Source organism: Eubalaena glacialis, chromosome 8 (assembly GCF_028564815.1).
Source record: "Eubalaena glacialis isolate mEubGla1 chromosome 8, mEubGla1.1.hap2.+ XY, whole genome shotgun sequence".
Lineage (NCBI taxonomy): Eukaryota > Metazoa > Chordata > Mammalia > Artiodactyla > Balaenidae > Eubalaena > Eubalaena glacialis.
The window spans coordinates 12,002,536-12,026,633 of NC_083723.1; the positions used below are offsets into that span (position 1 = coordinate 12,002,536).

Here is a 24,098-nt window from a genome sequence, read left to right on the forward strand (position 1 = left end):
CAGAAACTAACACACCATCGTAAAGCAATTATACTCCAATAAAGATGTTAAAAAAATAAAAAAATAAAAAATAGAATGTGGAAAAAAAAAAAAGAGGGAGCAAAAGACATAGAAAACAAACTTATGGTGACCAAAGGGGAGCAGGGGGAGGGATAAATTAGGAGTTTGGGCTTAACATATACACACTACTATATATAAAATAAATAACCAACAAGGACCTACCATATGTAGCACAGGGAACTATACTCAATATCTTGTAATAACCTATAATGGAAAAGAATCTGAAAAAGAATATATATATAATTTATATATATATATATATAACTGACTCAGCTGTACACCTGAAACTAACGCAACATTGTAAATCAACTATGTTTCAATAAAAAAATTTTTTTTTAAATGAAAAAAAAGAGGGAGCAAAGAAGGAAAATGAGACTCAAGTGAAATGTCACTAAATGTTCAAACTAAACTTTATTCAAGTTACAGACTTGGTAACATGAATTGTCAAAGCTGCTCAAAGGCAGACGGAAACAAATGGTTTGAATCATAGAAGACATTGGATTTTAGGACCAAAAGATACTTTAACCCTGGTGGGTGGAGTGGAGATCATCTCATCCAAATCCTCACATTTTACAGATGAGTAAAGTAAAGCCCAAAAAGCTGTCTTCAGAAAGGCTGTGGTCCCGTGCAGGTTCTCTTGAGGGTAATCTGAACAGGTGATTTCCACACATCATATAGATATTCCCAGTCAGTTCAACCCATCCTTACTTGTGGTGTCAGAAGACTTGCTTTCATTGGGCAGGACAGAGTGCAGCAAGAGGCTGTGTGGTTCCTTTTCCAGTGGCCAGACGGATCTTCAGCCTCTCCTGATGTTATTCCCTTTGCCTGGAGCAAAGTTCTCCGAAAACCCTAAGGACATTGCTATCTCCTTATGTAGAGCTTAATGCTTCTTTTCTATGGAATAATATAGACAAATTGTTCCCCCAGGACATTAGATCATTAGATATACGCCTTTCATATTTAACTTATTTTGGAAAAGTTTGACACCCTCAGTATGTAACTGAAAATGGGGTCTGGCTGCTTACCAGGCTCAAAAGCCAATAAAGAGGCAAGGTTGGTGGAAAGGAAAGTTTTTGCTTTATTTTGTAGCCCTTGAGAAGGAACTAAAAGTCCTTGACTATGCTTAATGACGAAACTATTATGATTTGGTCCCCTTTGACTGTTTTCCTTTGTTTCTCCATTTTCTCACTTCTCTGATTAAACTTATTTTTTGGCTTAAGTTTTCCACAGACAAAAGGCAGGCAGAGGACATGGGTTGGGGGGGCAGAGCAAGGACCATAGGGTCCTGCTCCATTTCAAGAAGGGTTAAAAGTCTAGAATATCAAGAAGTGTGCCTGGGATATAAAGTCTTGATCAACATGAAGTAGAGTCTTACAAGATCTAATTCCAGTTAAATCTAAAGAGCGTGGCACTTTAAAAGGGCCTCTTATTTTCACCTTTACTAAGCCAGAAGCCCCTAGCAAACCTGGGGGATTTTCTTCTGGAGGAGAGCTATTTAGATAATAATAGTTCCTTGATGGACATCTCTGTTATCACTTAAAATAGGGATGATTTAAAGCATGAGGGAAAGTGTGAGTCAGATGCATCTTGCCAAGGATGATAAGAGACAACCCAGTAAACACTCTAGTCTGTAGTTAACAGTCATCATAATAATTACGAGGATTATGATGATGATGGTCCCAGAGAAAAAGTCCACACCAGCTCCTGTCCTGGAAGACACACCTAAGCGCAACGTGCCAGACTGCTGTTGATAGAGGATTTATTCGAGCCGTTTCTTGAAGTAACGTTTACAAAATATCAGTTAATACAGAAGCCTCACCTCTCCTTGGGTCAGCATTCCAGATGCACCCTGTCTTTGTTATGAATGTCCTCCATACCATCTGTAAGAGGACTCAACATGAAGCAAGGATTAAACTGTGGAACCTAACTTCCTGTTTCTAATGAATTATGTCCACTCAGTATCTGAAGCCTCCAGCTGGGAGGCTTCTCACTTAAATCCTGGCTTGGGGCTCTTGAGATGTTTTAAGTATCTGTTGACCTTAAATGGTGGAAATTTCCAGGTAAATGATACAAGCACAGGCTTGTTTGTTGAGTTAATTAAATCAGCAGTTCTAATTGAATCTTGTGTACTACTTTACTGTCCTTTTTCCTTATACCTGGCCGGTATTGTGGCTCAAATCCTAAGAGAGGGTGTCATGGTTGATCGAATTCTACATTATCAGAAAACGTAACACCTGAAAGAAAGAAAGAAAGAAAGGAAGGAAGGAAAGAAGGAAAGAAAGAAAGAAAGAAAGAGAAGAAAGAAAGAAAGAAAGGAAGGAAGGAAGGAAGGAGGGAGGGAGGGAGGGAGGGAAGGAAGGAAGGAAGGAAGGAAGGAAGGAAGGAAGGAAGGAAGGAAGAGAAGAAAGAGAAGAAAGAAAATGTAACACTGAGGAACAAACGCCATAGGACCCAGGGATTTTCCAGATGCTATTAGTTCATGAGACTCAGTCCTTGGTCACTCCACAGTGTTGTGTTTCAACATCTTCCTGTTTTGCAGTGTGTTTTCTTCTTGGAAAAGGACATTAGTTTGCCATTTTGCCTGCTGTTTGGGGGGTATTGGTAATTCATCAAATTCCAAAAAATTCCGATCTATTAGAATCAGTGGAAAGTTGGCAGAAATGTCAGAGAAATCAGACTGAAATTTTCGTCCCCGCACCACCACGTTTTCTTTTTTCATGGCAGTGAAGTTACAGAATAATCATGCCCTTGAATTTACTTTCAGGGGAAAAAAAAAAAATCCCATCCATTTTACTATGGTCAGGTAAAGTCACTAATCTCTTTACTTTGTCCAAAGAGGTTCGGGGGGACCCTCCTAGATGACACCAAGGGTGTCAGGAGAGCTGAACCCAGGCCGGCTCCAGAACTGAGGAAAGGAATGCACAAGGATGCAATGAAAGCAGCGTAGCTTTGGCCTTGACCACCCAGAGCTCTAGTAGCAACAGCAGCAGTAGGAATGAGCGTGTTGGTCATAGGGGCCAACATTTACTGAGAACTTACCACGTGACAGGTCCCCGGCTAAATGCTTTATGTATATTTTCTTATTAAACATTAAATAGTACAGCTCTGCTTTTCCATCTAGGCCTAAAGAGCCTTGGAGCAAAGCAGACTTTTAATGATCTTGTTGACCCAGCACTCAATCTAAATCTGAGACCTTGCCACGCTGATGGTGCAGAACAGCTGATTAAAGGCACTATCCCCACTGCAGGGAGAAAAAAAAGGAGGAGGCTGAGACAGGACGGCCCCCTGGTCCTGCGGGCCTGGCTGCATTGGCCTCCCTGGTGGCCTGCCCCACTAGAGGAAGACAGAGCATCCAAAGGAAAAAGGGAACAACTTATTATCTTAGGGAAAGAAGGGAGAAAAGGACAGTGTCTATTCACTTTGTTACCGCAGAACAGTTGGGAAGGGCTTCAGAAAACAGGCCCCATCATCTGTCCCAGAAGCTGACCACTGAGACCAGCTCTCCGTCCCCCCCATCTGCCAGGCATCGGGTTAGGAAAGCATCACAGCTGGACATCTCTCTCCTGCAACCACAGCTGTTTCCTCGTCAAGGTGTTATCTTTGTTGTGGCATGCGGGTTTTACTCTCTCTTGTTGTGGTGTGTGGGCTTAGTTGCCCCGTGGCATGTGGGATCTTAGTTCCCCAACCAGGGATCGAACCTGCATCCCCTGCATTGGAAAGTGGATTCTTTACCACTGGACCACCAGGGAAGTGCCAAGGCACTTTCTTTATACAAGGGTGAGTTGGGACAGGAAGCCCCATGCTATGAGATGTGGTTATTTATATCCAAGTGCTTATTTGAACCAATAGTATGTTTAAGAACTCTTGTTAATAACAGTGCATTGCACATTGTAGTTGTTTGAATGGACTTTCTTTTACAGTTTTTTGACTCTTTTCCTGACCTTGGAATCCTAGTCTATTAGTATAGAGTTCTATTAAAGTACAGAGTAGAGACCAATTTTAGCAAATTATTTTTTGCAGTCTTCTCAGGAACGAATAAAATCACGTTTAGCCATAAACAATTGCATTGTTCTTGTATAAAACATAACATTGCTCCAGTTGTCAAAGGACATGACTGACATGAGTTATGAATATTTGCTTGGCTTCTCCTTTTGATTGGCTTCGCTGGACCTTTCCTCCCCCGAAATGAATATACAGAAGCCTATCTTCCACAGTTTCCTTTGAACTGAGACTAATGTGTCAACTAGACCATCTTTGTTTAATAGTGGTAAATATCATGTTATTATTTATGGTATTTTTTTAAGCAATATTTTTCAAATTTTGAAAAATACAAGTGCACATCTATTTGATTTTCTGGACTTGATAGGAACAGTTTGAAATCACTGTGGAAAATATTGTTATAGTTGACACAAATCAAATGCATATATTCTTTTCTTAAAAATTGGTAATAAATAGTACACAGACAGAAGAGTATACAGAATATACACAAATAGCTCAATGAATTATTGTGAGTTATCACAGAGTGAAAACCTCTCACCACTAACCAAGTCTAGAACTATAATAATCACTGGTATCCAGAAGCCCTCCCCGGGCACCACCCCCCAAGAACCTACCAAAAGGTAAACATTATCCCAACCATCCCAATGCCAATGTTTAGGTCTGTCTGTTATTGATCTTTATATAAATGGGATAATACAGTATATTATATTCTTTTGTACCAGGCTTCTTCTCCTCAACATTATGTTTGTGAGATTTTTCCACATTATAGTTTGTTCATTTTCATAGCTAGTCACTATTTCATTGTATGAATTATTTGCCCAGTCTACTGTTGATAGATATTTGGTTGTTTCCAGTTTTAACATGAATGAATAATGCTGCTCTGAATATTCTAGTATATTGTGGCACGTGTGTACACAGTATTGTACAGTATACACCAAGGAGAGGAATTACTGGATCATAAGGTGTGCATCTGTTTGAATAGATAATGCCTAACTGTTTTCCAATGAGGTTGCACCAGCTTATACTCAGGTCGTTTGAGAGTTCCTGTTGCTCCAAATTGTCATCAACACTTGGTGCTGTCAGTCTTTTTAAGTTTAACCATTCTAGTGGGTTTTTTTTAAATTAATTAATTTAAGCATAGTTAATTTACACTATTGTGTTAGTTTCCTGTGTACAGCAATGTGATTCAGTTATCTATTATATTTTTTTCTGATTATTTTAAGTCATAGAAAGATAAATATTATATGATATCACTTATATGTGGAATCTAAGAAATAATACAAGTGAATTTATGTACAGAACAGAAACAGACTCACAGACATAGGAAACTAACTTGTGGTTACCAAAGGGGAAAGGGGTGGGAGATAAATTAGGAGTATGGGATTAACAGATATAAACTAGTAACGTAAAATAGATAAGCAATAAGGATTTATTGTATAGCACAGGGAACTATATTCAATATCTTGTAATAACATTCTAGTGGGTTTTTAATGATAACTCATTATGGATTTAATTTGAGCAGCAAATTAAGATTAAAAAAATAATTTGCCAAAAAATAAATACTGGAGTATCTACGTTAAAATATTGATGTTGGCTAGATTTGAATAGCTTGGATATAGGGAACAACTATTGTTTTTTAAAATAATCTCAACTTTTCAATTCATGGATATAAATTCCTTTTATAATTAGACATAAATAGGAAATAAAAATAAGAAGGTCATTCTCAAATCCCTTGAAATGGTGTTTCCCCATTAAAACAAATATTTCTCTCTCTCTTTTTTTTTTTTTTTCTGTTAAAGAAATCAACCATAGCCCTTGAATTCTCCCTCTAAGAAAATATTCAGCATCTTAGCATTAATGTGTACATTAAGTGATGTCCCTTCACCTTCAGTGGCTACTTCTATCCAAATCTTATCTACTCTTGGTAGCACAGTTCATGCTGCATATTTTACATAACAAGGCTGCATCCTGGAAGCCTCCTGTTGATGCATTTTGACCCAACAGATAATACTTGTTCTATATACACTTCATGTGTGTGTGCCTTCACCTCCCCCCATTTGACTATAAACTCTTTGAGAGCAGGGACCAAATGACCATATATTATGTTTCTTGAAATCCCCCAAAGTGCTAAAATCATAATGGATTCTTAGTAAATGTATTTTCAATAAAATGTATATCGAATGAACATCTCATTGAAATATTCATCTGTGTGGTTATACATGTAGCTTTACAAAACTGAAATCCAATATGGTACATTTGTAAAAGGCCTAGGTCAGTTAAAAATTCATGGGAAATATTCTTTAGCTGCAGAGGAGATGAAAATGAGATTTGAAACGGAACCATCTTATCAGCTAGCAGTTTTCTGGCAGTTCCATGGAGCAGATATTTACAGAGGTGTGGACAAGGTTAAGGGCTCGGAAAGTGATAGTAAAGCCTCCAGGACTAGCAAAAGTTTGAGGAGGTTACCAGCCCTAGCCTGAAGGTGCGGTCAGAGGTCAAGGGCAGTGAGGGCTAGAGCCAAGGAAGAGGGGTCACACTTGGGGAGCGGGGGCCTTGCGGGGAGGAACGCCACCAGCAGAACTGTAGCTAGTGAAAGGAAGTGCGGGGAATTGATACCCTGACTTCTCTCCCCTGTGCCGCCAGCTCCTGCCATTGCATCTGCTTAGTGGAATCCAGAGGGAAAGTGAGCCTGCTGATTCAGACCACAAAGTCCAGCCTTCAGGGCATGCAGAGGTTCCGGGGTGAAGGCTGGCAAGTGGGAAATAACCAGCACACCCATGTGTACATTGCAGGGGCACATGATTATTCTGGGGCAGCAGTTATCTGAAAACTCACCTTGAACAGAGAAAAAGACCAAGTTCAGGACTATGCAAATTTCCAGCGATGTCTAGTGTATTAGCCATGGACATTTTAGTTATTTGTTTCTGTCGCTGTATGGAAAGCAACATTTTTTGTTACAAATTTTGGTTTATTAAAACTGTGCTTATTAAGTAATTAATTAGTTGATTAAAAATACATTATAAGGGGTAGCTCCCCTTTGTTGTCTGTTAAGCCACTACTTGAATATGAAGAGTGTGTACTTTCTATGGAAAGAACAAAATTAAACAAAAATTAACTTGCTATGTAGAAAAAAAAATAATCCAGCATCTCGGTCTTCTGGTAGTTGAAGCTCTCATGCATACCGCAGAATGCAAGGGGTATGTGTACATTTCCAGTGTTCCAAGCAACATGAAAGCGAATTGTAATAATCCAGCCTATAAACCTTGTTTAATGCTCTCATAATGGGTAATGCAAGTGATGGAATACTGTGATTTTAATCTTGGCATTTTAGTAACCCAATAAGATAGATGAAAAGGCAGTAACAAATTAGATTATATAATGATATTTCATTTTAACTAAGAAGTCCAGTTATTCTCTGCAATACATGTTTTTTGGTTTTTAAGTGTATCATAGTATAATGTTTAAAAGGCTCTAATAAGAATCCTCTACTCTTTTCATTGTAATCTATTTTCATGACCTTATAAAAGGATTAATCCAAAGTTAAATTATTTCCGCAAACAAACACAAGCTTTATATTACTTTATTGTCTTTGGGGAGAACATAAAAATAACCCCCACCTGCTTTCTTGTCTGAAGCTATACTTCATTTATCCATTGGGCGATACGGAAACAAAATGACAGCCACGCATTGGGTCTTCATGGCCTTGGGAAGACAGAGAAGTGGAAGCAGTATAGGGGACGTTATCCCTGGTGGGCAGGCCGGGGTATTAAATGCGTGAGCCAAGATGCAGAGGTCATGGAACCATAGCTCCTCCCCTCGGTGATGCTCTGGCCACCCAGACAACTCTCTACAGCTTGGGCATCTTTTTCCTAGACAGCAGTTTTATGATTTAGTTTGAGGGGGTCACAGGCCTATTTCTATACTCTTTGGCTACAAAATAAATAGCATGGGATCCCTGTTCTTGGAGCAGTTCTAAATTTCGGTGTTCTTCCCGGAATGTTTGTTTGTTGTCTGTTTTTTTTCCTCCGTGGTTTGTGTTTGCCTTCCAACCACGGAGCCACGTACAACCCCAGAAAAGAGAGAACTGAAAGCTACAAAGGCAGAGAAAGTCATGAGAGGTCAACAGTAATCTTCAATTCAATCTCTGTGTGTATCTACTAAAAATATAAACCGAGAAAGTGACACCTATAATTTTTTTTCCTCGTGCTCCTGTAATCCACAAATGAAGATGTTGAGCAAGCTTGACAAATATTTACCAGGTCAACTTTAGGATAGTTTGTGAAATGATATATGTCATTTATATGGAAAACTTGGTGACTGCCTTCCTCGCATTTCCCACCTCTTCTTTCTTCAGTAGAATTCACCCCTCTGGCCGTCAACTTGAATGGCTCTTTCTTCCAGCAGTGAATACACATCTGCCTATTAAATATAAAGTCTTCCCTTTCAGATTTGCTTTACAGTTAAAAGCAAAATAAATGATAGATGATCTAGATGCCAAGAATTTGGAAATGACTCTGTTAGGTAAGGTCAAAAGCAGCTTTATTGAAAAATTGTGGTTTATGTATGTTTACATCCATGTCAGGTGGCTGCCATGGCCGTTGTAGTTCCAGGCTGGGTGCTCAGCTTTGATGACTTAGAAAGCCATTTTTGTCAGTCTTTAGTGCTAGAGAAGGGTCATGCTAGCCCAACTCACAAGAGCCTGATTTGGAGACAGAATGAATAAGTCATCAACTTTCAGTGAGAAATTGAACAGCAAGGAAATGGGAACACCAGTCTCCAAAAGTCTTGCTATTTGGACATTTGTGTGCTGAACTGCAAACAGGTGACACACAAAAAAGTTGTTGGATGGTCGTGACAACCACCAAGAACGTCAGCGGCCATCACCATTTACTGAGTGCCCTGTGCCGGTGGTGACAGCAGCCCTGGCAGAGAACTGTCATTGTTCCATGTTGTGTATAAGGAAACACGCCTCAGTGACAGAGTCGGGGATGAGCCTGAGTCCAAGTCCGGTTCCTTCAGAGCTCTCGCATTTAATGATAACTGAGTTCATGTTCTTAACCACCTTGTGTGGTTTTATGATTTTGAGTGGAGGTCCTGGGAAACCCAAGGAGATGCTCCCGGGATACTGACAGGTTGGGGAACAAAGCAGACAGGTGTGTTTCCACCATACGATTTGCTTTGAAAAAAGGGTTCCAATATTTCACTGTTTGAAAATCACATAGTATGCTATATTTGCCATCCCTAATATGCGTGTGTGTGTTTATGTGTATGTATGAGTATATATGTACATATATACATTTGCCTCTGTTGTATATGTGTATATATTAGGAGTGGAATATATTAGTATAGTTTGTGAAATAAGTTGTATGCACGTATTCAGCATTTATTAGATACTAGGCTCAGTACATGAGGCTTTAGTTATATTCACTTGCCAAGACTCCCAAGAGGTAGGTATCCTCCCCACTGGACTATTTAGGACAAGAAGGGGGTGAGTATCACGGCCAAGGTCACACAGCTGCTGTCCCATCCACGTCGGTTCGCCTTCAGCCCTGAGCCCTCCCATCGTACCACTGCTCTGATGGTCTGACTCAACTGTCCCCAGAATTCCTGATGACCCTTCCCTGAATGACCCTCGTTAAACATTTTCCTGTTGTATCCTGGGGATGGCTGGCCTTTGACGACTAGATGGTTCTTTTCTTTAGGGCAGTTGATATCTTGCGGCTTTTTTAGTTGCATTCCTGTTTGAAAGCATGTCCCACCATCTCGTTGAGAAATAGGTGACTGCATATCTTCCCAGCATCACCTCTGGAGGGGAGGGACAGGCATGGGTGTGACATTCACCAGAGTGCGTGGAGTTTCCTGACTTCGTCTCCAAATCCTGGAGGGACCAATCCTCTTCTCTGCTGTTGCTTCTCACTGGTGTGGAAGGGAGGATGGAGCCTGGGCATTCCTGCTGGGGAAGATGTGTCCGGATCTTGATTCCTTACTCATGGAATAGCTATCTTCAGTCTTCCTGTGAGAACAGGTCAAATGAAAGTGAAAGGGGGGAGGCAGACATCAGGCATCCACAGATTTGTGAGGAGAGAAAAGCATCAGCCGTCTCCTGGCATCCCTGCTTCTTTGGGACTGGTGAGTACCCCAGCCCGACATCTATAATCTTCATGTTGTTCTAAGTGCTGATTTTTTTTCCATCCATGATTCTTCAATGGAATCTAGGCTTCTGGGAATATTCTTACTACCATTCTCAATTCTAGAATTTGAGACAAATTACAGGTTCCAATTTTTTGCCTAACGAAGAAACCAATTAGCAATGTCATTGCTTCACTGATTTTTAGTTCATAATGTTCAGCCTGAGTTTCTCGTGGATCCTAAGAAAAGCTTGTCTAGGAGGTATCATCTCATGGATCTCTTGAAATGTCTGCTTTTTTACATTTCTGCGGCACCTGTCTCTCATCATAAATCTGCAAAGGAGCCTGTTACTTCATAATAATCACTTTCGAATCGGATTGGAAGGATTGATTTTCCTTTCTGGTGGAAAATGAATGAATGAATTTGAACGTCTGGTGTGCTCTAAGGTAGTGACAGGTCTAAATGGAGCATCAGATTTAACCAGTGACACAGAGCTAACTTATTTTGTAGTAAAGAGCTAAAATAGGATAGACTAATAGGTCTTGCCAATTTCTATTTAAGAACAAGGAATTTTTACTAATTTCTGAGTGGGTATGGAAAGCCTCAAGTTGTTTGGAAAAGAAATAGCTATTTTCAGGTGGTGACTTCTCACTCTAACCACATGTAAATTTAGAAAACTCTGGATTTTTATTTTATTTCACCCAAAGTGACATCTGAAGAACAAATAAAAAGCCTCTTTTTTTTTTTAAGTTCAAAATGAAAAAAAAGAGTAAGAAGGAACAAGTAAGAAAATCGTCTCCCTCCCGTGTGTTTTAACCTCTTTGATTTTCTACTGAGAAGATTCATGATCTGAGCTTTGGGTTCATTTAACTCAGTGCCTGCTCTGTGCACTTGGAGGCTGGCTTCTCCCAGGACGCTGTTCTGACGGGGCTGGGTGCCAGAGCCCAGCTGCAGCTGCCTGTGCCTTTGCTTGGGAGGCGGGATGAGAAAATGTGTTTCTCCTCCCTTTCCTTTCACTCTTAAAGCCAGCGCCACAAGAGGAGCTTGCAGTTTTCAGAACATCCCTCTCTATCACGGTCTCGCCTTTTTATGGCCATATTCTCTGTGAATGAAAAAAGGGAAAGTACAAGTGTGTAGCCTGTCAGAGCCAGTTCACTGGATTATCCACACAAAACGTTTTCTATTAGAGGAGGAACAGAGCGGCGAGGGGGGGGTTCCACAGACTGGCCGTTCTAGAAATGCCTGTCCCCGGGGCTTGGGGGTGGCTCTGGGGAGGGAATTCCCTGGAGTGGATGAGATATGGTGGGCAGCAAGGGGTGCCTTAGAATTTATATTTTCATCAGCCAAAAGCTTACATTCTACCTTTGCTCATTATAACTAAGCCATGAGCTTGATCAAAAACCCTGATCTTTTCCAACTTTCTGACCCCAGGAGCACTTCATTACGGATTGTTCACTGAGTATGAGAGGAAGCTGCCTCCCCAGGGCTGTTGCTCACGGAGAAGGGGGGCTGCCTTCAAAACAGGGAAACCCATATCTGTGAAACTGGTTTTGCTCACAACCTCAAGACCCAGAACACTAAAGCTGGAGCACCTATGTATAGAGTGTCAATTTCATGTTTCTTACACACTTTTGCAATGAGTCTCTTTTCTTATTTGTAGGCATCTCTACTACGTACATGCTCAGACTCCCAGACCAGAAGAATCTTCCTTCCTTTCTTTCTCTCTCCATCCCTCCCTTCCTTCCTTCCATCCTAGCTTCCTTCCTTCCTCCCTCCCTCCTTCCTTTCTTTTTTTTTCTTTCTTTCTTTCTTTTTTTTTTAATGCAGTACCATGATGGTGAGAGAGAAGTTCGATGCTAAAATTAACATTCAGGTCAAATGGAAAATAGAATCGCAGCAACTACTTTAAGCTCAGGTGCCTGTTTAGAATTTCTTCTCATGAGGAAAACCAAAGGCTTTATTTTCCTATATTCTGAGTGCCAGAAAATTTCTCAAAGGTCCATTTTCTTTGCCCAAATAATTGCATAGTAGCATTCTACCTACACGATGTCACCATGATCTTAAGGTCCTAGTACTGGAAATGTGTATGCCTGATCTTCTTTCCCCCAAGACGCCTTGAGTTCACGTAAAATCTTACTTATTTTCTTTCACAGACAGCCTCTGCCTACGGAGCTCTTGGTCTCATGCGTACCTCTTGTGTCTGCTTTTCTTTTTACCTAGGCCTTCTGCCTTATCTAGTAGCCCCACGTATTCCGACCTGCCCTTCATCAGGATCTCCCCGCATCGGAATCCCGCTGCAGCTTCTGAGTCCCCCTTCAGCCCTCCGCATCCCTACATCAACCCCTACATGGACTACATCCGGTCCCTGCACAGCAGCCCGTCCCTCTCCATGATTTCGGCCGCCCGTGGGCTGAGCCCCACAGATGGTGAGTCTCAGACCAGCCTATTCTGCTTCCATACATCATGCCTCTTCTGGAACGTGGCATAGAGTAACTGATGCTTCTTGAGTCCCGTGTGCCGGGCGCTGTGCTAAGTGATGTGATTACGTGCTTTCATTGCAGCCTTATGACACCTCCATGAGGGTGGGATATTATGTCCATTTTCAGGTGAGGATAAGGGCAGAGGGTCCAAGTAACTTGCAACCTGGTTCACTGGCTAGTAAGTGGCAGAGGTGGCACTCAGAACCAGAATGCACTGATGCCCAAATCCTGCGCTCATTCACTGCTCTGTTCTGTGGCTTCACATATATTTAGACTGGCCCTGTTGCCATTCCCACGTTGTGCACGTGTAACCAGCACATTTTGCTCACCCTCTGATGAACACTTTTCTGTTCTGCATGTCTGAAGGACACATGTATACAGATGTGTCCATTGGAGCAGCACTTTTCAAACTCCGGTGCGCATAGGCATCACCTGGGGATGGTGATAAAATACTATTCCGTTTGGGGTGGGTCCAGGTGTGGCCTGAGGTTCTGCACTTCTGAGAAGCTCCCAGGTGACGTCAGTGCTGCTGCTTCAGGGACCACGCTCTGAGCTGCAAGGTCTTAGAGAACATGATGGGCCAGCTCTGTTGTATGTGCCCTCTGTCCTTGACCAAATGAACACTGCAAGAGGGATGCGGTGGGACAAGAAACAAACGTTGACTTTAATCCTCTTATACTTGATGTTCATCTTCAGCTCCAAAGCACCAAATTCCTGTTGTTCTGTTGGCCTCCCAATGACCTGTCACCTGACTCTTTTAAATTGGAGCTGTGCATTACACAAGTGCCCAATGATAAAATGCTCCTTTGGTTCAGGAAGAGCATTTCCCATCTCACACACACGTATACAAACTCACTTGCCCACAATTGCTAGCATCTGAGTTAAGGTCCAGGATGGCATAAGCTGTACTGATGACAGGTAGAGGATTATGAGCTCTCTGCAGCAAACCACAGATCGCTGATGCTTGTGTTGGGGCACAGAGACACACTATGCAGTCCGTCTCACCGGGCAGCACGGTCCACATTCTCCACTCAGACGCTTCCCGAGGCTGGCTGTGCATGGTGGGGATAGTAGATGGAAGCTTCCTGAGGTTTTTCAGTAAATATCCACTCATTCATACGAGAAGCTGTGCTCCAGCAATAGCTGCTGGCTCACTCTTTTCCCTCTGATTCAATGCAGTGAATATACTTGTAAGGTACCTAATGAAGAAGTTTTGCCATTTCGACAAGATTCGCACTTTAAAAATAAAACTGTAAAAGAGTGAGATTGGAGTTCGTTCTGCTTTGGATTTGGTTTTCTAGTGGGAAAAATGGAAAGTCACCTCCATGGAATGCTTGGGGGTTCATGGAAGTGACTAATAAGAACAGAGGGAGAGAGGGGTAGGGAGGTCAGCTGACGATGGGCTTGGAATGGTGCCTGGCTTCTGGACATTTAGTGGGGCCACTGAAGTTGGTACCTCTAGTTAAAACATCTTGTCATCTGCTTTCCATAGTATTTGATGATGAGTATGACTAAAACATTCTCTGATTGGTCGTTCTGCTTCTCAGGAGTCCAATTAATACCCAAGTCAAGTCACTAATATTTGTCTCTTGTGGTCTATGATTTTTGTATATATCTCTCTATCTTTATGATGTATGAGAAGTATGTGGACACATATAAAAAAGCATGAAATAATGCCATTTGCAGCAACATGGATGGACCTAGAGATGATCATACTAAGTGAAGTCAGTCAGAAAGAGAAAGACGAGTATCATATGATATCACTTATACGTGGGCTCTAAAAAAAGGATACAAATGAACTTATTTACAAGACAGAAATAGACTCACAGACATAGAAAACAAACATATGGTTTGGGAAAGGGGGTGGGAGGGATAAATTAGGAGTTTGGGATTAACAGATTCACACTACTATACATAAATTAAACAAGGACCTACTGTATAGCACAAGGAACTATATTCAATATCTTGTAATACTTATAATGGAAAAGAATATGAAAAAGAATATATATGTGTGTGTGTGTAACTGAATCACTTTGCTGTACACCTGAAACTACCACAACATTGTAAATCAACTATACTTCAATAAAAAAATTAAAAAGTATATGGACACAAATGTAAAGCCTACACAGACCTATCACTAGAATGCTAGTGTTTCTACATCATAATGATAAAATTAGCTTTTATTGATCGAATGCTATGTGCTAAGCACTTTCCATGTACCATTGCCTTCACTGCTCCCAGCAACTTCCTGTGAAGCTGTAAGAGGTGGAGCTGGGATTTGCATCCAGATCTTAGTGTATTTGGAGACCACCCTCAGAACTGCTACAGCGTCCTGCAGCTTTGGCACATAAATTGGCATGCGGAAACCGATCATTATCCCACTGCTATAGAGCTGACGCTTGCCAGTAAATTGCTCCAGATTGATAGGTGTATTTCTTTTTGATTTTGTAATGAAAAAAAGAGCAAGAAAAGAGCTTTAAAATTATGGAACACAAAATTGCAGCTTGCCACCGTCATGTGTTATTAAAGCCAGCTGTGCTGCCTTTTCCACTCGTGGCCCAGGGTCCTTCAGCTCCTGAGAGCTGACTCAGACGCTCCTGCCAGAAGGCTTAGGGATGTATGTTAAGTATGTTGTGAAGGACGTCATGGTTATCTAAGTTGTTTACTACTGTAAGAAATGTGGAAAAATAAATGTGAACATACAGTGATTTGATATGACACTTTTTTTTTAAGATCATTTATTTATTTTATTTATTTTTGGCTGCACTGGGTCTTTGTTGCTGCACGCGGGCTTTCTCTAGTTGCGGCGAGCAGGGGCTACTCTTCGTTGCGGTGCGCGGGCTTCTCATTGCAGTGGCTTCTCTTGTTGAGGAGCACAGGCTCTAGGTGCGCGGGCTTCAGTAGTTGTGGCACGCGGGCTCAGTAGTTGTGGCTCACGGGCTCTAGAGCTCAGGCTCAGTAGTTGTGGCGCATGGGCTTAGTTGCTCCGCGGCATGTGGGATCTTCCCAAGACACTTCCATTTTGGGGAGCAAAATAGGGGAATGAGTGTACAGATACATGCACACATATATTGGGTTGGCCAAAAAGTTCGTTTGGTTAATGAATACGTTGTTCAGTAAAGTTCTCCGTGAAAATGAAGAATGTCTTTTATTTTTACTTAAAGCTGAACGAACTTTTTGGCCAACCCAGTACAATTTAATCATTTGGCATTCCTGGTGATTCTTAAAACTAACCTCGAAAGTTTTATCATGTATTTTATTTTTTCTATTCTTTTCCTTCTGTTTTATTTTCAAACCAACGATATCTGGGAGACTTCAGTGAAAGCACAATTTGAGTTAAGGAAGTTTTCCTAGAAAGACCCACAAAAGGAATGGCTGATGGCAAATGGACTTTGGGATGTCTCAGGAAAAACTTCGGTTTGGCCTTCTTTCAACTAGTAACCATGTTTTCTTGTCTCCTCTTCCATCCAGCCCCCCACGCTGGAGTCAGCCCAGCAGAATACTATCATCAGATGGCTCTGTTAGCCGGCCAGCGCAGTCCCTATGCAGACATCATCCCCTCTGCTGCCACGGCCGGCGCAGGGGCCATCCACATGGAGTATCTTCATGCCATGGATAGTAAGTGGCGGGGCCCTCTTCTGTAGTCCTGGGCGTGGCCAAGCTAACTCATGAAAGGGAGAGGAAGATACAAAGATGGGTTGATTACCTAACTTTTCAAACTAGAGGAGGAGGAGGAGGAACCACCAATATTTGGGGCTCTGGTGGCCTTGGTTTCCCAGGAAGCTTCCACAGATGTGGCCATCCTGAGACTCCCGCTTAACTCGGTTCATATCAATGAACTGGAAGATACCGGTGATTGTAATTTGGCAGATACACAAAAAACTAGTCAGCCCTGATTGTCTTGGTAGCAGAATAAGGGAACGTGTTTGATTAGATGAATGTGCTTCATCCAGTCATTCCTTGGTTTTGTAGATTTTATGCTTTATAAATTAACTAAAAAAGAGACCTATACTTGGTTTTACATGTTTCATTGATTTATTTTTTTCTTATTTTCCACATGTTTTCTTTACATTAAAAAAAATCTATCTCATTGAGACCTTTTACATAGGAAAAATAAAAACATTTCCACATCGGAAAGGGCTACTTTTAGCCCTCTACCTAACAGTGGAAGAAAATGGGATCATTGGTTGTACTTTATATCACTTTCTTGTGGGTCCCTCAAGGCTTATGATAAGTCCTTTGTGTCACTTCTCTAGACATATAAACAAGAGCCTATGATTATCGTTTTTCAGAACATCCAAGAGTTCTTATTTATTCGGATTCTTTAAGTCCACATCCATTTGCCAGGTGCCAGGAAGTGAACCTGAAACATCGTCCAAGGTGTACATAACGAAACCCTTTGAATATGATGACAATGTGAGTTTGAGTAGGACATATGCTCGAGGTTTTGTTTGTTTCTTCTAGTAGCAGCGATTAATTTGTGATTTTCCACGTAGGGTCTGTTTGGATTCTTCTGTGACAATGGGTGGACCTTGGTCTACTCTCTATTAGTGGTTGATAATTCAGTTCTCAGATTTAGAAGAGAGAGAAAATGATTGGTCCACAGGGCATAAAATCTACAGCCTTGGTCCCCTTACTGTCATGAACTAACTTAGCTGTGTTACATACAAACACAGCTTGGGTGGGTTTCCAATGGGGAGCTCATTACCACACACAGAGTAAGAGAAATGTGTTACGTCTTCCGCAGGGATTTTGTTTTCTGCTTTGTAGAAGAGAGAGTTTCCATTTCAGATTCATCATAACCACGTTTCAATTAGGGATTATTGGAAAAAAAAAAGTTGAGTGTTATTATGCAAATTAGTTATTTAAAAATCTGCAAATAAAGAATTAAAATAAGAGAGAATCCTTGAAAGGTCAGCCCATATTACCTTCTCTACTTGATGAGAATGTGTTTAGTCAGGCAATGGCGGTTTTTATCTAAATAAAGGATGAAGCTACCCTTTTACTTTGTAAAAACTAATTAAAGGCATTTTAATTTGCCAGAGTATGTGGTAAATTGATTGTCATTAACTAGGAATTTAGATGTCCTATCATTCATCACATAAAAAGAAACCTCCTTTTTCTTTGTCAGAATCTTTTATTAGAATAGAGAAACAAAACAATTAACAGAAAGCCAGATTGGAGAGATCTGTGTTGGAACAGTAAGAATGCTCGGGCTTAGATTTAAGAAGGAAGTCGTATGATCAGTGAAGAACTGGGCCACTTCTCTTTCAGCAGTTTTGAAATCCACACCTCGTAGTTTAGCAGTTCCCTTCAACAGATGATCCCAAGTCACTGCCCCAAATGCTGACAACTTTCTCTTTCTATGCTTCGTTGTTAGGGGGTTGGGGAGAGCATAATAAAGGGTTGGAAAGTGCGTAAAGTACTATATCCCTGCCCTCTAAAATAGCTGAAATAGCATTTAGCTTAATAGAACATAACCAGAATGTTATGTTTTAAATTTAAATCATAGGAGACTTTTTCAAGGGAGGAATGAAATGACTTTAAATTCCTACATTGGCTCTGCAGTAGCAAAACCAGAGGCAAACTGGGATGGAGCTGGTCATTCTGACCCACTGTTACACATCTTCAGGACCCTTCCATTGGCAGAAACGGCAATAAACTGGATTCAGATGAGCACCTGACTTTTAAATGTGCCAACAATGGGCCTACCTGGGTTTCAGCCAGCTTCAGGATAGAGTATTTATGTGTTGCACATTAGAATGAACAAGTCTGTTTTATGGCTCTAATTCTACCTTTTGGGATTCGAGTGACCTTTAAAGACAGGAGAGCAAGTAATCCCTATAAGGAATATCCTAGAGAAATCCTAGACACTCATGAAAACCACACTATTTATACGGGTGGAAACTGACTTAAATAAGTACCCATCTTCGAGGGAAAATCAGAGGAGCCGGACCATCCAGGCCCTGGGCAACCTGGAGGCTTCCATGGAAGGGATGAAGCCAGGCCCTGGGCTCTGTCTTTGGATGATGTGATGGGGATATAGGCCTCTGGTGTTTTATAGCCCTCAGACAGCCTCCTTATCTATTTAGTGTTTTTTAGAAAATCAGGAAATCAGCTCTATCTGGAATGTCCTGTTACTTCTAACTCTGCCAGGGATCACTGAATCCCACTTAGAATGGTTACCCTTGAGGATGATATGGAAACTGACCAGAAGTCTGGTTTGTCCTTGGAATCCTTTGGAAGTGGAATGCATTTCTTCATTGAAAAACTTTTATGATGAAATTAGCCTCTCATAGTGAGTAAAGATGAGACATTTATGTGTAAGGCAGATGCCATAATAAAAGTAAGATGCTGGTTTAAACACTAAGAGCTGTGAACATAGTGGGACTGTTATTTTTGTACGAACATGGCCTAAATCAGGTTGGTAATGAAACTATTCTAAATGAAGAAATTCAATTTTCAATGTGCCGGAAAGGAAGCTTTGAGTAGGTACCACATTCGTCATTCAAATTGGTTTTCCAGTTTTATATACATGGATGGTACTAAGTTGCAATTTGTGATTTATTTTTTATTCACTATAAAGTATATCTATTCATCGCTGTAATATTATCTATAGAGTCTTTCATATTCATCTGTTACACTTCATTAAATTATCTCAAAGCATATGTTGGATTGTTATCTTGTATCAAGGTCCATCTCTGGTGAAGAAAATATTCCCAATGAGTTTTCTGGAGACCAAGTGCCTAGACTTTTTTCTATAAAGAAGGCTTAACTTCTACTTCAGTTTTCTGGGGACCCCAAAATTGCCATGTCCCTGTAAGCAGGTGTACCCATGCTTTGAAATAGAAACCCTCTGTTATTTCTTAAAAGTAATCATGTTTGATTTTCCTCTTACCTAGTGGTATTATGTTCTCATTCTGTCCTTAAACTTTAGTTTGATGACTCTGTAATGTAAATGTGACCTTAGAAAAGGCAGGAGTGGGCCTGTGGGCCACATTCATAGCTCTGCCCTAATTCAAATCTCTACCATCTACCAAATTGAAGGCAAATGGACATTTAATTTTTAACTCTCCATGTAAAAAGCATTGTATTAAGTTGGCAGGCGTTTAAGTGTGAGTTACTAACCTCCAGAATAGAACTGCATCAGTGGAATCTTCTTGAAGTCTCAAAACTCTTATAAATGCAGAGAATTAATTAATCGATTGATTGATCTAATAACCAGAGGCTTAAAATTGACTCATGTTATCTTATTATAATGCTTGCAGGGTTTTTCTCCCCCAACCTTGGAAAATCTGTAAACAAACCACGTCCCAAGCTTTTAAATGTTTCTTGGGACTTAGGCTGTATAGATTATGGGGAATTTAGGGCAGCGTTCCTCCATCTCGGCGCTACGGGTGCCAGATGATTCTTCATGGCGGCGGGGGGCTGCCCTGCCCATTCCCGGGTGTGCAGCAGCTTTCCTGGCCTCTAGATGTTTCTAGCACCCCGTGAGTTGTGATAACCAAAATATCTCCAGATGTTGTCACATGTCCCCTGGGGGCAACATCGCCCCCCCCCCCCATCGAGAACCATTAATTTAGGATAACGTATTTTTCAGTCTTGTCAGTAAAGCCGTAAGTATTCTGTGGATCAGATAACTACAGAAATCATGGGGAAATGCGGGCATAACTAAGCTGGATTTTTTTAATCCTGGGATACTTTAATTCATTTTTTTCCTTCAGCTCATTGCCTTAAAACGGTGTGCATTGCGGTGGGGAGGGTGGAGTGCGGTGCGACTGTGGGAACCACTCTTTGTCGCTGGTGGTGAATTAATGATGAGCATATCTAAGCAGCTGTCAGATTCATAAATCACTGGAAATGAGAGGGAGAACACATAAAAAGTCTCTCCCTTTTGTTTAGCAATTTATCATTTTGCCTGCACATTAATAAACAGAGCTCCCCCGAGGTAAGCCCCTGGAAGATAAATATTTCTCCCTAATTTCCTCAATTGTACCCAGTAGATTACAAGTGGGAGGAGAGAGGTACTTGTCAATGCCAGTCGCCGGCTTCTTATCCTTCACTTCTTCCACGCGGGGTAGTAGGAACAGATAATGGGTACCGAGTCCCGCCGCAGGTAATCAGGTTCTGTTTTGTTTATACAACAGGCACCAGATTCCCCAGCCCCCGGCTGTCAGCCAGGCCAAGCCGAAAACGTACACTGTCCATTTCACCACTGTCCGATCATAGCTTTGACCTTCAGACCATGATTAGGACGTCTCCCAACTCCTTGGTCACCATTCTCAATAATTCCCGCAGCAGCTCTTCAGCAAGTGGCTCCTACGGCCACTTATCTGCAAGTGCAATCAGGTATGTATTTTCCCCAAATCCATGATGTGTTTCTTTAATAAAACGTCACTGCTCGCCTGCACCTTGCATTTGCAGTACTGACTACCTACAAGGAAGGATTACGACAGGACACCGGGGAGGGCCCAGGATGCGGATGCAGGTCACGTTTCACTACGATGAGTTCCAGAGCCAATTATTGGGCTGAAAAGAATTATTTTGCAGACATCAGTTAGCAGCCCATTTAGAGAAATAGTAGTTATTCAGGAATGAAATCCCCTTCCTAGAGACAGTGAGTACGGCGATCTTTTTATCTTCTTACTAGTTATAGTTGCCTAGAGGGAAAACCAACTTTGTACCTGATTTGGGCACACTTGCAAGGACAGAGACAGAAATCAAAAAACCAGACGTGGGACTTCCCTGGCGGTCCAGTGGTTAGGACTCCACACTTCCACTGCAGGGGGTGTGGGTTCGATCCCTGGTCGGGGAACTAAGGTCCCACAGACCGTGAGACATGACCAAAAAAGAGAAAAAAGACCAGACGTGAGTCTTGTCTCACGGGGGAAAAGTGTGCATTGGGAGGAAGAAAGAAAAGGGGACAGAAGGGTTTTTAGTCTAAAGGAATTGATGGGTCTTCCATGATGAATATACATATTAGGGAAACCCTAACAGTCCAGAAAAAAAAAATGTGTTAGCAATAGTCACATACCATATTTACTAGAAATGAGGAATACCATTATTTTTTGTCCTTAATGTTTCCATTACGGTTTTAATTCTTTGCTTGTTCAGTTATCAGCAATCCTCCTTGGCAGGCAAGTTAACGTTTAAATATTATAAATCCCCATGTTGATATGATGTCATTTTCTGCAGCATCTGTCTTTTAATATGGTCAGGAAAGTGTGGAAACACGGAACAGAGCAAATAACTCTGCTTGTATGATAGCAGTCCGTACTTACAGAGGGGATTGTTTCAGGATTAGCCGATGTAGTCACGAAGGTAGGCTTTGGAGTCGGGCAAAACTGTAGTCAGATTCCAGCTTTGCCACCAGCTGTGCAGACCTTACTTGCCTGTAGGCTCTGAAATTCAGTCTTCACATTTGTAAACTACAGACAAGACAGCCACTGTAGAGGAAAGGGGTACCTTTTATTAAAGCTGGTGTGTATGGGCAGGGCCTGGATGAAGACCCCTGCCCACGGGCAGAGCCGCAGGAGAACTGCCCCTGATGGTCCATCCAGAGGATGAGCTACCAGGGCCTGGCCGTGCTACCCACAACGTGGTCACCCCAATCTGGCTCCGAGGAAGTACGCCCATCTCCAAACCATGCTGGCTGTTCTGCACTCCGGGCAAATTTCCCCGGGCTCATAGATTGCCATCGACCTTATCTCCATTTGCTGAAATCATATCATTATTATGTGGCTTGACTAGAAGTCATAGCATCAGAGTGGTGGAAATGAGGTACACAGTGAAATTCACAGGAATGCTATTCACACGGAATCACTTTGTGAGCGTTCCTTTCTCCTTTGTGTTTTCTTCCCTTCTGCTCTCTGCCCAGCTACCGTGACTTTTCACAGCCTCTACAGGACTTAGATTAGAAAGCGGTACACAGATAGTCTCAGTGCTGTCCTAGCATCTTCACCCGTTTCCTCATCTCCTCATCTTTCCCAGGTAATCTAGTACCAGTCCTGGAGAGACTGTCAGTATCCTGACTTGGAATGATCATTGTCTCCTGCCTCCGAGGAGCTACCACAGATCTGATTATTCTCATTTGAGCTGGAAGCAGAGATTCCTAAGTCCAGTCAGGCCCCAGGAGACCCGTTTGCAGTCAGGTGACCAGGGCCGTCGGGCACACAGGTCTTTCTTGCCTTGTCTCCTCACCAGCCTGTCTTCTCTCTTGCAATCTGACCTCTTGTTCTTCAATACACAGCCCCTGTGTGCTAGGATAAGATGTAGCTTCTGATGCATATAAAGTAATACAGATAACCCAAGATGAGATCGGCTTGCTGGAACAGTACAATAATTAGAAGAATTATGACCGGCACCACCCGCCAGTCCTTTAGCTGGAGTAGCGTTAGTGCTTCACTTGCTCTGTTCCAAGTTTCACTTTGTGAAATCTAAAGACCGACTGGAGGACTCCTCAGTAAGTGGTAGGACCGGTGGCTGACGGGAAAGGAAGCAGCATGAAGAAATCTACAAAGGGTAACTTTCTCAAGAGGGAAAGATACAGGAGTGCATCTCATCTCTGCTTTGTACCCAGGGACACGGTAGGCACAAGATGCGCTCACTGTTTTCATCTGACAGCAGTTTTGGAAAGCGTAGTGTTATTCTTGTTTTGTGCATCAGCACGGAGGGTCTTTGCAAGAGGACCAGCCCTCCAATTCCCTGCTTTTTAATTTGCCCCAGATACGTTTGACTTGCACGCTTGCATGTTTTCTAATCCTAATCTGCTTCTCGTGTTGTCAGTGCATATAGTAATGGGGTCAGTTTCTAAAGATGTTTTTCAGTGTGTAATGACACACATTCAGTTTTCTAAAAAAGTCTCCTTCACACGTGTATCCCAGTTCAAATGCTGTTCTCTAAGAGGCTGGTAATAGTAGGGACCACTGTTTGAAATTCTCCTATTTACTTGCTCATCTGGTAGTTGCTATATGTCTCCCTCTACTAGAATACAAATGCCAAAAGGTCTAGGACTGTGTATGTTTTGTTCATGGCCACACTTCCCACCTCACAACATCTGTGCCCTGTCACCTTGATACCACTCAACAAATATTTCTGGAGTGAATAAATGAAGGAGCTCTTTAATGAGCCATTAGAATTCTAATCGCCCTCCTTATTAAAAGGAAGTTTCCATGTGGTGGATGAATAATGCTGGCTTTCAGAAGATTATATATAGTGTATACGGATAGTATATCGTATATCCATAGGTTGATAGATATATGGAGATACAGAGGGATGGACACAAAATAAAGGGATAAAAAAGCAAATGTCCATCTTCAGTTTGTATATGGTTCTTATGATTATGTATTTACTTAATAATTCAGACTGCTATAAGAATTCCATATAAAGCACATATTTATTCACAAAAGCCTATCTACATCTTAAAACATA

The 24,098-nt window shown here is 41.6% G+C and overlaps 1 protein-coding gene across 1 annotated transcript in view; it reads left to right on the plus strand.

Annotated features, from left to right (window-relative positions):
• Positions 1–24,098, plus strand: part of GLI3 (GLI family zinc finger 3) — a 283,127-nt gene that overhangs the window by 182,341 nt on the left and 76,688 nt on the right. The window contains exons 5-7 of the mRNA XM_061197565.1: positions 12,409–12,614; positions 16,140–16,286; positions 20,816–21,017. Of these exons, the coding sequence (XP_061053548.1) occupies positions 12,409–12,614; positions 16,140–16,286; positions 20,816–21,017 (555 nt within the window). The remainder of the gene's footprint in view (positions 1–12,408; positions 12,615–16,139; positions 16,287–20,815; positions 21,018–24,098) is intronic.